The sequence below is a fragment of the Taurulus bubalis genome (assembly GCF_910589615.1).
Source record: "Taurulus bubalis genome assembly, chromosome: 20".
Classification (NCBI taxonomy): domain Eukaryota; kingdom Metazoa; phylum Chordata; class Actinopteri; order Perciformes; family Cottidae; genus Taurulus; species Taurulus bubalis.
Window position 1 is genome coordinate 5555587 of NC_136608.1, and position 16087 is coordinate 5571673.

The 16087-nt window shown below is 43.7% G+C and overlaps 3 protein-coding genes across 3 annotated transcripts; 2 read left to right on the forward strand and 1 right to left on the reverse strand.

The window, feature by feature from the left end:
• Positions 1-353: 353 nt before the first annotated feature.
• slc5a8 (solute carrier family 5 member 8) lies at positions 354-5100 on the forward strand (the record flags this gene model as incomplete). Its single annotated transcript, XM_079236061.1, has 17 exons — positions 354-587; positions 848-967; positions 1305-1370; positions 1465-1516; positions 1631-1698; positions 1817-1855; positions 2164-2279; positions 2442-2582; positions 2717-2846; positions 3080-3168; positions 3365-3474; positions 3568-3635; positions 3732-3818; positions 4245-4468; positions 4614-4717; positions 4802-4890; positions 4981-5100. 17 exons carry the CDS (start codon positions 354-356, stop codon positions 5098-5100), a joined length of 1857 nt encoding a protein of 618 aa, XP_079092187.1.
• A 1855-nt stretch (positions 5101-6955) lies between these two features.
• lyrm5a (LYR motif containing 5a) lies at positions 6956-8928 on the reverse strand. The gene is made up of 3 exons (XM_079236477.1): positions 8805-8928; positions 8461-8533; positions 6956-7952 (listed from the first exon to the last, which is right to left on the reverse strand). The coding sequence occupies exons 2-3, from the start codon at positions 8503-8505 to the stop codon at positions 7740-7742; spliced, it is 258 nt and encodes an 85-aa protein (XP_079092603.1). The 5' UTR covers positions 8506-8533; positions 8805-8928; the 3' UTR covers positions 6956-7739.
• Positions 8547-15969, forward strand: dnai7 (dynein axonemal intermediate chain 7; the record flags this gene model as incomplete). The annotated part of the gene is made up of 16 exons (XM_079236062.1): positions 8547-8564; positions 9484-9562; positions 10063-10151; positions 10242-10346; positions 10560-10697; positions 10797-10931; positions 11048-11151; positions 11301-11470; positions 13546-13685; positions 13762-13846; positions 14060-14229; positions 14317-14476; positions 14563-14777; positions 14873-15031; positions 15487-15600; positions 15694-15969. The coding sequence occupies 16 exons, from the start codon at positions 8547-8549 to the stop codon at positions 15967-15969; spliced, it is 2157 nt and encodes a 718-aa protein (XP_079092188.1).
• Positions 15970-16087: the final 118 nt, after the last annotated feature.

Genomic DNA, 16087 nt, shown 5'->3' on the forward strand with positions numbered 1-16087 from the left:
ACAACATAGTGGCAGTATTTACACAAGATAGTATTTAGTCTGTGCAGGTCTAGAGTCTGAGTCTAGTGAACCTTTCTCTTTGCCTGTTGACTCCACATGTACCTCTCTCTCTCTCTCTCTCTCTCTCTCTCTCTCACACACACACACACACACACACACACACACTCACACACACAAAAGGCTCAGGTCTGTGGTCCTGCTCTCGGCTCAGTGTTGGGTGAGAAGGTGATGCGTCAGGACTTCCATTCATTCGTATGAGGAGCTGTTTTTCCACTGCATGAACACATGGAACAGTTGGAACAACTTTCTTAAAAGTTATTTTTTGTATTGTTTATTGTCTGACTTCCACCAAAATGTCAGAGAACTCTCTGGTCACTGGCTCCTTCGTGGCAGCAGACTATGCCGTGTTCGCTCTCATGCTCCTGGTGTCTGCTGCCGTCGGGGTCTACTACGTCTGGGTGGACCGGGGACAGGCCAGCTTGGGGGACTTCCTGATGGGGGGCCGAAAACTGACGGCCCTGCCCGTCTCCCTGTCCCTGACCGCCAGCTTCATGTCAGCCATCACAGTGCTGTCCAACCCGGCCGAGGTAAATAGAGACAAATTCATAAACCATCTCTCCTGAGAAGATATTTATTGTCTGGTTCAGTCTACAGGATGTCTTTTTTTTTTATGTAAGTAAAGTTTTTAAAGTGGGATGAGATCCATCTCTTTTTCCCAGTGCAGTTTCCCTGTCATTTCCAGTGAATAAGAGACATAATGCAGAGACAACGAGACATGAATGGGACATAAACTCTCAGTTTCCTTCAATAATCATAGAAAACATATTCCTGCACGTTATCCCGATAGGTATACCGCTACGGAGCCAGTATTGGATTTTATGGTCTCTCCTACGTGATGACGATGGTGATCACATCTGAGATCTTTCTCCCAGTCTTTTACAGGCTGGCTATCACCAGCACGTATGAGGTGAGTGTGCTTTGATTTTTAGATTAACATGTTCTCTCTTCTCTTCACAAAGTCATGAAATATGTTTAATGTCCTTATTCTTTGTCCATTTTCTGATTTCTTTAACACATTATTGGAATTTTCTGGCCAGGAAGTTACAGTGAATGCAGAAGGGCCCTAGGGGAAGACATGAACTGTCATATGAATCATCTCTTGTGTGCAAAGCCTGTTCACTGGTCAATTTGTGATAATAAGCTCGTATAACATCTCATGTCAAACATGTACAGCTTGTCTTTCCCCGATACTGACCTTATATAAAAAGGCCGTTCTTTTCTTTCTGCGTCATGTCTCAACCGAGTATCTTGAGCTGCGCTTCAGCAGAGCCACCCGTCTGCTGGGAACCATGCTCTTCATTGTTCAGACGGTGAGTAAGAAGTCAACACATCACAAGCGTGGGCTTTGACCTCTGATTGCAAAACAGAACATATGACACCTGGGACGTATCTTTTCTCTCACAGATCCTCTACACCGGAATAGTTATTTACGCCCCAGCTCTTGCTTTAAACCAAGGTACGTTGGGTTTCGTTCCACCGGCAGCTTGGTTCAACACTCCTGCACGAGGGCACTTCAAGCTGCTTGGTTTTGCTCAGTTGAGTTTGTCTGAAACCCTCCCTCTCTCTGCAGTAACTGGGATGGATCTGTGGGGGGCCGTTATTTCCACAGGCGTGGTCTGTACCTTTTACTGCACGATGGTACGCGACTCGATCTGCTCGACCGAGCGCTGACATCACCGAGGGTTCTTTGTCTGTTCTTCGCATTCAAGGATTCGTTTATGTGTCTGACACCTGTTTGTGGTCTGCGTTGTCACAGGGTGGTCTGAGGGCGGTGGTGTGGACCGACGTGTTTCAGGTAGGCCTCTGGTTGGAAAAACACCAACAAGTGGTTGGTATGGTCATCCGTCATTACTGTGCATGTGTCATACCTGTTGTGCTCGTGGCTGTAGGCCGCCACTGCAAGCAACTGATCTCCACTCATACAGAAAAATGCAAAAAGCATGACAAATTACAAACCAGATTTCATCCAAAACACCAACACTGTCGCCCATGTTTTTGGATGAATGCATCATACTTAATATATTAACCGTGTACAATATCTTAAGTGCAATAAACTGGTGAAATTAGGACCAATACTAAAGGATCCAAATGTCCCCCTTCCAGCTCGGTGTCATGCTTGCAGGCTTCCTGTCGGTCATCATCAGGTCCGTAATCGTCCAAGGCGGAGTCCTCCCCGTCATTTCAGATTCACAACAAGGAGGCAGACTCAACTTCTGGGAGTGAGTATGTGTCAGAATATGATCTTCTAACGGCTCTATTGAACGGTGGGAAGCGCAGTACTATCGCTCCAGCTGTTATAGAGACAATGTGCTGAAATATTCAACGCCTTTGTTGCTTGAAAGGTTGACTCCAAACTGCTTTCTGTTTCTGCTTCACGATAGCTTTGACACAAACCCTCTGAGGAGACACACATTTTGGACCATAACCATTGGAGGGACATTCGTCTGGGTCAGTATCTACGGGATCAACCAGGCCCAGGTTCAGAGATACATCTCCTGCAAGAGCATCACTCACGCCAGACTGTGAGTCCTGATTTACCGGGAGAGACATGATGGGGTATACATCTTGGCAGTATTGGCTCATTTGATGGTCTGTTGGGGTCTTTTCTGTCCGTGTGCATGCTGCTTCTCTATGTGTGATTCTTCCTATTTTCCAGATCTCTGTACATCAACCTGCTCGGCCTGTGTGCCATCTTGCTGTGCTCGGTGTTTGCAGGCATGTGCCTCTTCTCGGTCTATAAGAAGTGTGACCCGTGGACCGCCGGGCTGGTCTCTGCTCCTGACCAGGTACGACGGAGGTTGACAAATAGAAACATTGTGGGATTTTGTTCTTGTCCGTGTGTTCGTGTGTGAGATTCCAAGAAGTTCCAACTGAGATGAGATTACATTTTTGTTGTTCCTCACTAGTTTTTAACACTTAAGCCCAGTTTATATACAGTGTATATGTGCAGTATAGTTGGTATGTGTGTATGAATGCATTTATGCATTGTGAGACTCCTTCCATCCTCTGTCCTCTGCAGTTGATGCCATATTTGGTGATGGACATCCTGGGAGACTATCCTGGCCTCCCTGGACTGTTTGTTGCAGCTGCATATAGTGGATCTCTCAGGTTAATACACTACTTCACTTTGAAGTTATTTCAACCAACATTGAGAATGTGTCTGTTTGTCTTTGATCAGCACATCATCTCATGTTCAGTACAAAGTGGCATTGACTTGGGAAACTAGTTGTATTTTGGCACACGTATGTGCGAGGTATTTGTATGACGGCTCCGCTCTGTGATTTTGGTGTTGGATCAACTGCAGCACAGTGTCTTCCAGCATCAATGCACTGGCTGCGGTGACCGTGGAGGACCTCATCAAACCGTACACTAACATGTCTGAGAGACGCCTGTCCTGGATCTCAAAAGGACTGAGTGAGTGGATCGTTCTCAGGTGTATGTGAGTCTGTTAGGCGGTAAATAAGGATTGAAATCTCAAGTCCTTCCCTGGTGTCGTCCGTGTTGCAGGTCTCCTGTACGGGGTTCTGTGCATTGGGATGGCTGCACTGGCTTCACTCATGGGAGGGATCTTGCAGGTAGAGTGGATCTGTGTTGTATGCTTCAGCAGGAGACTCCGTCTGGGGTTTATGATTTCTCATAGGAACAAACTGAATATTTGCCTTTTTATACAGGCAGCCATCAGTATATTTGGGATCATTGGAGGTCCTCTACTTGGCGTGTTTACACTGGGTGTCCTCTGTCCCTTTGCCAACTCCAAAGTAAGCCTGTTCTTCTCTCCCTGCATTATTTTTGTTGACTTTGTGATTCCGGTAACCTATGCGAATATAAAATAGGGGCATTATGGTGGGTATGAATGTGTTAAATTTTAAAATGGATTGTAGTAACTTTCAGTCATCTATTCAAGACATGGTATATGCAAAATAATCAATTTATTTCCCTCCTGGAATATTAATATACCCTGTAAATTAGGGTACATTATTAATAAAATGTCAAAAACATTTGACTATTGTTTTTCCCTGAAATATCTTCAATTAATTTGTATAGATGAGCAGCACAGCTCCATGAATTATACAACAAGGCACTTTCTCACATCCACCCCTTTAAAACTTCTGTATATCATTTTCTTTTTTAGCGTTTTGTTGTTGTTGTTTTGGACCATCTCCAATGACTGAATTGTCTTCCAGGGCGCTTTGTCAGGTCTTGTGTCCGGGTTGGTGGTGTCTCTGTGGGTGGGCATCGGGGCCCAGATATACCCTCCCCCCCCGGAGATGAGCCGACCTCTGCCACTGACCACTGAGGGCTGTAACTTCACCGCCACGGACAGCCTCAACTGGACCTCCACTGCTCTGCCAACACAGCCGGCCTCCATCACCATCAGCACAACCCCAGCACAGCACATGGACGGCAGGTACGTGTGTAACTGGCTGTGATTGATTATTAGGTTGGCGTTCCCGCCTATAGGGATGCAAAATGGCAGCTAAAGAACATTTAGATACCAAGTTAGTAAGAGGAAATTCTGATTTTCTAATCATGCCACTTCCTCCCACCTGCAGGCCTCTGCTGGCAGACAGCTGGTACTCTCTGTCCTACCTCTACTTCAGCCCTATTGGAACCATCATCGCTGTCAGTGTGGGACTGTTAGTCAGCCTGCTTACAGGTACACAACATATATTTTGTTGCGTGATTCACATTCTTCTGAATAAAGGACTGTTGCTCTTATGTGTTCTTATGTGCGTTTCAGGAGGCTGGAAGCTGAAGGTGGAGCCGAGGCTTACGTTAATGAAAGAAGACACAACTCTTTATCACCTATTCAAGTATTTTAAAGACAGAGTGAGTGGCAGCGAAGCAATATACAATGCTATCCACTCTTCACCAGAACTATCTGCTGACTTTCTGCTTTGCGCTCTTCCCTTTATCGAGGCCACGAGACGGACAGGAGAGTTCGACCTGACGAGGGACAGAGAGGAGAAAACTGGCAGCACGAACCCGGCTTTCTGTGATGTCGAGCTGGACTTGACAAAAGGCAGCGTTCCCACTTGAAATGTTTGTGACATGATCACTGGTCTTATACAAGAAATTCTCAACGAAGAAGCAGACATACAGAGGGGAAAAAGGCGTGTGACGTTTGCGTGTCTTCCCACAGTGCAAAGACATGCAGATCCGGTTCATCTACATTGTTTGTATGTGTGAATCTTTGTCTGTCTGAGTCTGTGTGCCGGACCTCTGATGAGCTGACAGCCAGTCCACCTGCTCGTGTCAAATATACACAACAACCTGTGCTTATTAATGCTGAAATACACTACTTTGACTGTATTGTATAACAGTCATCCACTGTTATAAAATGAGCACTACATGGACTCACCTGATGAAAATCATCATTCTGGCATTTAAAACTGAAGTCTATTTGAAGTAAAAACTAAAGATATTATGTAAAAAAAATATTTCTATTGCCAGTGTGTGCGTTATTTTTATTTATTTCTTGACTCATGACTTAACATACTGTTATGTTGTAGATAATTAGTACCTACTGTGTGTGTGTGTGTGTGTGTGTGTGTGTGTGTGTGTGTGTGGACGCAAAACAAGGACACACAAAACGAAAGGTGTCGAGGCATTTTTATTGCTGTTTTCGTTGTCGAGTAGAGAATGACGTGGAGGCACTTGTTTGCTTCAGGTTTTGTTCTGACTGCTGGCATTGGGGTCTACTACGCCTGGCTGGGCGGGGGCCAGGGAGGCTCTACTTCCTGAAGGGGGCCACAGTGTTGACGGCTCCGCCCGTCCCCCTGTCTCTTGCAGCCGGATACTTGTCAGCACACTGTAGCGCTGGCAAACCCAACCGAGCTAAAGTTACAGCACATGGGCGTTATGCAGGAGCCCAAATGCAAACATAATCTCTTCCTGACGAGTCATTTAGTCTCTGATCCCGTCTGCTGAATGACGAGTCTCTTTGAAACAAGAATCTTTAGCAGTGGGGTGAGATGTTTTTCTTTCACCTGCACTGAGAAGGGTTTCACCAGACTGGCTGTTTGGCTGCGTCTGAATGGAAGCTGAAGGATTTCTGTCATAAAGTAGTGTTACAATACAAATTTGAGCCACAATCGTTTAGTACTATTCATGATTTGTGAACTGAACACATCTCTCTATAGTATAGGGATGTGTTCAGCAGTATAGAGTCTGTACAGTCGGTCTATAGGTGTAGGTAAGACTTCATATTGTTTGGTCTCTTCCACCCAACGGTCTGAGGTCTTTATCCCAGTTGTCTCCTGGCTGGACGTCACCAGCTCCTAGAGCTGAGCGTGGTTTTGTTCTCAGTTGTGTGTCCTTAAAATGCAGTGTGTGTGATTCTAGGGTGTCATCCAGCATGATTATTTGTTCTGTTTTATTCACAAACATGTATGTTTTCTTACATTTGGTTTCCCTAACTAAGAGGCAGGTTATGACTATTAGTTCTGTTTTCACTAGGACTGTGTGTGATTTGGCTGAATTGATATTAACTGTGTAATACTATACTATTTTTCAATGTATATAATACATCGTTGTTATTTGGCAGGTGGTCTATAGGTGACCCAGCAGCAGACGTCATCAGACAACTCAGACATGAGCAATGATGGATGAAGGACAGTAAAACTAGTCTAAACTGTTTTAACTTCCAGAAAAAGTATGGGATCGAGCAATGCTCCTTAGGAAACAAAAATACGACAAATGTTGTTGTCATGTCCACATTCTGTTGTGCCTGACCACTGAGGGCTGTCACTAAACCACTATAGGACGCCTCAACCGAGCCACAGCCACAGAGAGTGTTAGTCTGTGATGAATGATTGACTCAATGTTTGGAAGGATACAAACTAAGATGCAAAACAGCTGATTACTGCGACACAACGCCAGTATTGTGGTCATTTCTATCCAGAGTTTAATATTACATTTCATATGTACTTCAAGATTAGCTGGTACCTCATCTCAACTGTAATTAAAGTATTCCAGGCAGTCTGTAATTTAGTTATATTAGTATCGGATGTCTTGATTGTTGTTCCTTTTTGACATTTGCAATAAATAAGAAATCACCATTTTTCTAACATGTTCAAATCAATGTCTTGCATATTAAATTGAATGAATGAATATTCTGCATTATCTGTTCAGACCTCCCTTTACGCCTTTGAAAACAGTTCAAAGTTATTTGTGTGACTAGTTATTGTTCAATTTTTTTGATCTCATAAAAGCTATCACATGACAGCAAAAGAAAACTGGTATAGTATTTTGTATTTTGAGACAAGGCATCACTGTTTTAAAATACTGCTCGTGTTCCATCCAATAGTGCATTGACAGTCATGTACATTCACTCAAGACTGCTGAACACATAATTACAAATATATACACGGAAAAGACATTGTACAATAAGGTTCAATCCGTCAGACACGTAGGCGTCCAACATTTAGAAATGTTTTGGAGGGGTAGCTGTGATATTAACATATAAATATATACAGTAATTAAAACACTGCCCTTTAAGTTACAAGTTTGGTATAAAAAATACAAAGCACACTCTGTAACAGCTTCATCATCACATTATCGTCCCTTTTTGTGAGGCAGGCCTAGTTTACTTCTTAAGGGCAACGGTTTCTGCTTTCATTGAACTGCTGCCTGATTTGCCTGTGCTTCCCTCGTACGTTTTCCTCCATGTGGTGCCGTTATTTTTCTGGCTCGTAGTACCTCTTCTTCATGGCTCGATATTTCCTGAGGAAATACAGAGCCTCCAGCTCCTTGATGACGAAGTCTCCGCGATCCACCAGCTTCTGGATCTTGTCGGGGTCGGTGACGTCTTTATTCTTCATGAAGGCGGACTTCAGCCGCTCTCTGAAATAAGCGGCTCCCTTGGGGTACTCGCGGCCGAGATACAGCAGCTTTTATGGGGGAAGAGAAGAGGATTACAGGCGTAGAACAGGACGGAGCAACCACCCAGAGCAGGGTTCATAAATGGATTCCCATGTCTTTTACCAAAATTTCCATGACCAAAGATTTTGTGAAAAACATGAACAAGTGAGAAATGTAGTTTTTAAACTAACAATGAGGATTCCAAAGTATAGAGTAAACCTTAAATGACACAAATGAATGGAGAGACAATAGTTTGATTAAAAGAATACACATTAATATAGATGCCTGTATGTATGCCTGCTTATATTTTGAGCATCTTTCTTTTAAAAGCATATGAATTATTCCAAACTCAGCGTGAATGAAAGACATGAACACATGAATATAACACATTTCCATGACTTTTCCCAAACTTTTGGGGTTTCATTTTTTTTTCCAAGGACTTTTCCAGGACTGTAAATAACCATATTCCATGACTTTTCCAGGTTTTCCATGACGGTAAGATCCCTGCCAGAGTGTCTCTCTGACTAAACCACTCACCGTTTTGTAAAGCCTCATAACCTGACCCCTGAGAGGGTCGGCCATGCCAGCAACCAGTTGACCCTCCTCAAGTCTGCAACGACAGTATGAAGGAGAAACTGTTCGTGAACTGAGACGACAGAGACAGAAACATATAACTAACTATAAAATGACCCAGACTCTTCCTGAATCCTAAAGGGAAGAGCTGCGAAACCAAATCACGTCACCCTGGAAGGAGCTAGCTAGCTCACGTACAGTCCAACAGCTAACTAACTAACTAGCTTGTTAGTTAGTATTTAACACATGGCACATTCATCAAAGGCTACTGTACGAATAACCACATCAAACAGTGCTTTCATATTTACCCGCGTTCCTCTGTTGGGCGGATTTACTCAGCCGGTGCGGCAGTGAAGAGACGTCTTCAGGTCTTTGTCCTTCCCGTGACTATCGTGGACGGCTCGGCCGTACCGTCGTAAGTCGTTTCGTCTTGTCGCAAATACAAACAGATAACAGCGCATGCGTAGGCGTTTCTATGGTTACCCGGACGCTTTCGAGCTTTTTTATTTTCACAATGGTGAGTTTTCACTATGTGTTTTTCGAATAAATGACCCCTCTTTGTCATTAAACGTTCTCATATTAAAACGGGTTAAACCGAAGGGTTTAACTACAATATTGTGTTGTTACAAAACCTCGAAAGTAAGACTGAAGACAGCCTTTTGACTTTTCAAGTACAGTAACTTTCTCTCTCTGTTTCCTCCTGTGAACGATAGCCGACCAAGAAAAGAAAGGTATGAGCAAATGTCAGTCAGCACATTTAGGATCCTATAACATTACATCCTGATTACCAGCTCGAGCTAGTTTAGGGGAAGAGAGCCGCCAGGCGGAGTACAGCTTTATTCTACAATAACCAGCAGCACTTGTTGGGTCACTGTGTTTACACCACCTTTCTCCTCAGTAACTGACCCTTTCCCAACACGTAGAGTAATGGCATATCCTTGTTAAACACTGTTTTGTAATCGTGTTTGGTTTGTTGCTGGTTTCAAGTCAAAGGGTCGTAAACTGACCAAGGCTCAGAGGTTGAAGCAGCAGCAGGAGGAGGCGGAGAGGAGGCTGCGAGAGGAAGGTAATCCGGATTCATTTATGGTTTCTTTTCTTGTCATATAAACCTGGACAAAAGGTGGTTAACTCTGCAGGAAAATAATGAAAAGTCATCTGTTTTGGCCAGACCGTCCGTCCCATCAACAATAGCCCTTGCACCGCTTTTGTTGTCTAGTTAGTCACTATACTACATTATTTATTTTCTTATATTTTTAGTGAAATTTTTTATTATTTTTAGTGTCTCATATGTAAGTTGCTTGCTACTGTGACACACGAATTTCCCCTCGGGGATCAATAAAGTATACATCCATCCATCCATCCATCTTCTGCCAGCACCGTTTGGGGATATATACTTGTTCTAAAGTACTGTTATCTGTTTGTTGTTTACCATATTTATCCATTATTGTTTTTATTATATTTCTGTCTATTGTTATGCATCTTTCATCGTGTCAAATTCCTTCTATGTGCAACGTACTTGGCCAATAAATGATTCTGATGTGTACACATGGTGCTTCTGCTTTCCAGAGGAAGCACAGCTGCAAGCTGAGAAAGATGAGCAGGATAGATTGGAGAGAGAGAGAAAAGAGGAGGAGCTAGAAAGGCTCGAGTCAAAGGTAAGATGTCCTCTATCCGCCTATAGGAATGCAGGAGTGTGTACGTGCTTTGCTGCATGCTTTGCTTACATGGGTGTTTTTTGCTGTCAGAACCTGAAGCGCAGAGAAGACGAGCTGAACGAACTGCGCCATCTGCTGGAGGATAATCATACTGCAGTAAGCAAATGGAAAAGTGATGCTGTGGAGAAAGCCCAGGTTCGTGTTGCCACATGAACACTTTCCTCTTGCTTCTCAGGGCTTTTTCCAGAGCAGACAATGCAGCAATACAGTTGTGATCCATACACAATGTTGATACAAAAACATATATTTGTGTTCCTATTCAGACTGAACACAAATAAAATGAAAAAATGTTCTCAAGAAAACTATATTCTGGCTGATATTAACACACGTGATGTTGTTTGTGTCCAGTGGGAGAGATACACAAATTGCGGCGGTATCCCAGACCCAGCAGTACAGCAGGATATTAACACGTACGTCAGCTTATGGAGAGATGACCCAGAGGTCAACGTCACACCCGTGCTCAAGCAATGCAACCTCGCTCTACAGGTCTGTATGTGGCTGTGCAAATGTCACGCACTCAGTATCTAGGACCACCGCAATCAACCCCACTACCGTTACATTATACATTAATGTTGTTCCTTACAGCTGATCGAGGAGCTGGAGGTTCTGCTCAGAGATGTTACAGATCCACAAGAGGGCCAGAAGTACCAGGAGGGTCTCGTTTATTTGCTGGAGCTGATCCACTCCAAACACCTCCTCACCAATGAGGAGATCCTCAAGGTAAAATTGCTTTTCAGTATTTCGTGAGGTCCAAGTCGGGATCTGCAAACACTTTATGCAATGGCTTTTTGGATAAGCCCCTGTTTTATTTCTGTGTTGTGCCTCCCTGGTCATAGAGGGCCAGTGCGAACATCGACACCGAGACAGGCAACATGCAAACTGTGGTTAAAGATGACAACGTTACACTCTGTCTCTGGGCCAACCTCAAGAAGAATCCAAGGTTTGTGGAGGAAACTAATTCACTGTCTGGGTTAAATGTGACTATAACAGAAAGAGTGAGGTTTGTCACAAAACTATTTTTGAGCCATTGGTGTTCATCATGAAGCGCAAGTATCTAGCGTTCTCTTTCTTTTCAACTGGTTCATTCAGGTTTAAAGGTTTAAACTTTGAAGAGGCGGGCCTGAGCTTTAATCTTCCCAAACAGCTGGCTGTGAGCAATGTCGCTATACGGATCCTCCACACGCGCTATGACCACCTGTCCCTGCTGGCCAGGATGGCTGTCCTGAGAATACACACACCCAGACACAGGTACTTCTCTGGTGGTGCTCTTCCCACTGCTAACACAAATACTACTACAATGTAGTTATGCGGCTCTCCATCTGTTGGAGTAAGAAAACAAGTTGCAGGATTAAGGTAGAAAACAGTAGTGAAACAAACAACAGGTCGCTGTTTCCCTCTCCTTTCAGAGTTCAGCTACACATTTAAGAATGAAGCACTTTTGATACATTTCCACCACAGTTTACTCGCAGAAAGTATGCAGAAAATACATAAATTAAATATTTATCTATATATTTATCTTTTAAAAAAACATTGAAAAAACGTAAAAAGATAGAGAATTAAGTTGCAATTGTTACATGAGTATATTTATCTTTAGTTTTATTGGAATAGTTATTGGAAGAAGACGGAATAAACTAAAAGGACAAACTGCGCTTTCAAATCTAGATCTAAAATTAAAAATCTATCTAACGTAGTTGGTTGGATTATTCAGAGGGACGTCACACACAGACTCCTCCTTGAAGGGAGGTTCCTGTGTGGAAATGAATCATACTCAGAGGTGTGTTCCTTCAGTCCTAAGGAGCCCACTGTGTGAAAGTCGCCTGCCTAATCTATCACACCACCGAAATAGACATAATGTATATGTAAATGTATATATTTATCATGTTTTGAAGTTACACTTCTTACATGTATATGTATATATTTATATTTAGTTTTATTGGAATAGATATTGGAAGAAGACAGAATAAACTAAAAGGACAAACTGCTATGACTCTAAATCTAAAGTAATCTAGGCGCTTAAATATTTATTTTTGAAAAATGTAAATTTTAATCTAAATAAAAAATACACATTTTAAAAACGTTAAAAGAGAATTATGTTGCACTTGTTATGACAATCATTGAGACGAACTGGGAAATATTGTCCTTTTCCAAACACATTGTGAAAAAAAAATCTCCAAACATCTGAAAGAAAAGAAAATACATAAATGAAAATAGATAGATAAAAAAAAAAAGGGAAAAAATTGTGGTGAACGAACTAGCCCAGACGCTTACAGCACAAGTGGACATACTCAAAGTGAACTGAACATTCTCGCACACATGTTGTATATATGAATCCTTTTGAATTGTTTAATTTATTTTGAATTTGTGGAAAAGCTGCTCCTCAAGAGAGTGACTTGTTCCATAGTAAAGTGTTTGTCATATAGTATAGTAGTGTATATTATAGTGTATTCTCAGTTAAAGTTAGGTCATTTGAGTCTTTTTGAAACTACTTCTTAGTTGTTGGACTTTTTTGTTTGTGCATAAACGCTGCTGAGTCTGTTTAAAAATGGTTCAGATTCAGAATTGTTGTGTATGTTGTAATACCTCGTGTCCTGAAGATGCACTTTTAGTTTTTTAATTAAAATGCAGCTAATTGAGTGTAAAAGGGAATAGCTCTCTCTCTAGCATCGCCACCAGCTGGTCATTTTGGTTTATCATTAAACTTGTTTTTGTGTTGGTTCAATCTCAGGTTCAAACTGCACCATCTTTTCATTTAGTACATTTGAGAAGTTGAGAATATTCCTCGATTTGGGTCATTCAAGGGTGATGGTGGGTCCCGGAGCCAGACCAGTAGAGAACCAGTGGTCTAAAGTGAGCTCAGCAACAACAACACACAAGGCAACAGTAAACACGTTATCTGTCATGAGTAATGGCAAAACTGCCTAAGCCAGTCAGGAACAAATACTTCACTTTGTGTGAGCTGGGGTTCAGGGGAATTGCGCTTTGTGTAAGGAATGGGTTAATGTGTAATGTCATTTACTGTAATGGTGTTTCTTCTGCTCCGAAGTGGCTTCAACTGTTAGCATGCCATGCTAACTTACAAAGTCCAGCAAAACAACACCACCCCAGAGACACTTCGGTTAGTCAATAAAGTTAAAACTTACTGTTGGAAAATACAGAGTCTAATCATATTGTTGTTCTTATACCTGTAATACGAGGACGATTTAGCTCTACACTGCAATTAGTGTGGCACGATACTAGAAATGTTATTACACTAACATGCTCTCTTTGCTCTGTGTTCATGTCTTTCCTCGTCCGTTTGTTCCCAGGTCTCTAGCAGGCGGCGAGGAGGTTCCAGCAGACATTGATGTACCTGAGCAGGGGGAGACAGAAGGGGAGGTGAAGGAAGACCATGAGACCCAGCAGCAGGACCGGGACGAGGAGGTGCAGGACCTGGACGAGGAGGTGCAGTCCATCCAAGGGTTGGATGGGAGTAAGGTAAGAGATTCCTGGCCTGGGTTGCTAAATTCAATGTGATGTTTTTTTGTGTTCTAGTTCTGTTTGTTTCTCACAGAGTGCAGCCAGTCTACAGTCAATGAGAAACGGTGCTGCGGAAGGCCGAGGGAGCCAGATACAGACACAGATGGAGGCGCTAGACGGTGAGATGCCCGGCCTCACACTTCATGACACTCCAAATGCAAACAAGACGGCATCGCGGCACTGGATGTAAACCTGCTGAGTGACGGGTCTTTTGATACACTGCCATAAACACAACTAAATCTAAGTTGTTCATGTTTTCTAATTTAGATTAAGATGCGTCCCCATCAATAATTGTTGTAAAAATAGATTATTTTTTTCTCTCCTCTCTTCAGCCGAGAGGGACTTGACTTCCCCCGTGTTGCAGCCGACAACGATGGACTGCAGTGAGCGCGTCCAGGTGGTGGACTTAATGCAGTACACACCGCTAGGTGGGGTCTTCTACTATGACGCCTTTCACCTCCCGCCACAAGCCCACCAGGTCAATGGCTGGGAAATTAGACAGGTAAAGGGCTTCAGTGTGTTCTTCTTATACCAATGGGACCGCTAATGGGGACCTCACAATACACTCTCCATACCCGTGATTTTCTAGCTGTTGGACAAAGGGCTCCAAGTGTTCCCTTACCCCCCGGAGAGGTCTAACTTGGATGAAAGCGAAGCTCTCGCCTGCCCTCCTGTTGGTGTGTCTGTGACGCTGCCCGACTCCGTCATCTTCTTGGAAACTCCCCAAGTGGCTCGCTGGGATGCTGCAGGTAGGACATGCAGAGACACATGGGATACTCTCTCCAGCACAGAACGGTGTCAAAAGACAGTAACGTAAAATGGTCTTTCCATCCAGGGAAGCAGTGGATGATGGACGGTATCACCGACGTGTCTTACGAGGAGGCGGAGGCCAAAATCTCCTTCAGTATGGAGTCCTTCCACGCCTTTGTGCTGATGCAGGACACTTACGCCAACCTCCCCTTCCAGAGCTGGGAGCTCAGGCCACTGGGCCAAGACTCGGCTCTCTTCACCATCAACGGGGCCCTCATCGACCTCAGCATCACGATCCAGGTAAGAGACTGGAAAGCACCGCACGTACATGCCGGAGGAATAAATCAAGAGATGTAGCTTGACAGTTATGTATGCGTGTCTTTCTTTAATAACAGGATAATCAGTGTATGTTGCAGTCAGAGCGAGAGGGAGGTCTCTCTCACCTCATAGGGAAGTGGATGAGCGGCCCCGTCCTGCAGAGCGCCATGCTCAACGCGGGGATCAACATCTTTGTGAGCGAGTACACCGACAAATACGTCAGCACCTGCGGCAAGGTAAGCATGTTTTACTCGTTCGCATTCAGAATAGAGCTACAAGAGGCTGGATTTGAGCCAGGTTGCAGCACAGTGTCTGGCATGCACGTCTCCACATGTCGGTGTCAAAGGGATAGGAAGTGAGCGATGACAGCTCATCTGTGCTAATGGGTGTAATGTTTACCATCCTATTTTAGTTTGTTAGCATGCCAACATTTGCTAGACTGAGGTTGATGGGAACGTTAATAGTATTGGACAAATTAGAATTCTGGCCTGATCAAGGCACTGAATGAAAACTAATGAATTCTGTGGAAGATGTGAATGTCTGCACCATATCACCAAAAATCAGATTTTTGAGACTATATTCTTTAGCAGTGGTGGGTGGGAACACATTTAAAAAGATTCGATGCGCATCACGAGGTTACAGTCCACCGTTTTCCACTGTTATAAATATGCTGTGTGGGTTCTCTCCTCAGGACCCACTCACAGAGCACGCTGCCTACGAACAGATGGCTCTCTTCGCCTCTGCCTGCGCGTTCTCATGGAGCAAGTGGAATGGAAAATGTGGAGCCGAGCATCTAGTCATGCAGGTATTCTCGCCCTCACAAATCGAGCTCATTTCATTTAGCTTTCTACCCCTCTCCTACGTGTAACAACCCGATTGCTTCCCTCTCCTCTGCCAGGTGTGTGAGCACCACAGCCCCGCACCGGTGCCTAAAGACTCGTGGAGTCTCTACCTGCTCGGTGCTCAGAGGAGTCAGAGGCTGGAGATCACAGAGAAGAGTGAGGCTTTCTCTGCAGACCATTATCCGGGAAGTGAGTTTCACTCCACCTTCATCCACATGCTCCAGGACACCATGAGCACCGAGGGCATCGCCAGGACCAGAGAATCCAACTATCAGTTTGTGGATGCAGTGCAGAGCCTGCTCTTTGCCACCAGACCTCTGATGTATGCATAACCGGTGGGACTAATTAAAGCTACAGTAAACACTTGCATTTAAAATGTATATTATGATTCACATAAAACACACACACACACAACACTGTAGAATAGGCTACTTTATTTGTGCAAAGTTC

Coding starts and splice junctions, on each gene's coding strand:
- lyrm5a (XM_079236477.1), bottom strand. CDS start 8,505: ATGGCCGACCCTCTCAGGGGTCAGGTTATGAGGCTTTACAAAACG. Junction 7,953..8,460: donor TTATGAGGCTTTACAAAACG/GTGAGTGGTTTA, acceptor CCCCCATAAAAG/CTGCTGTATCTCGGCCGCGA.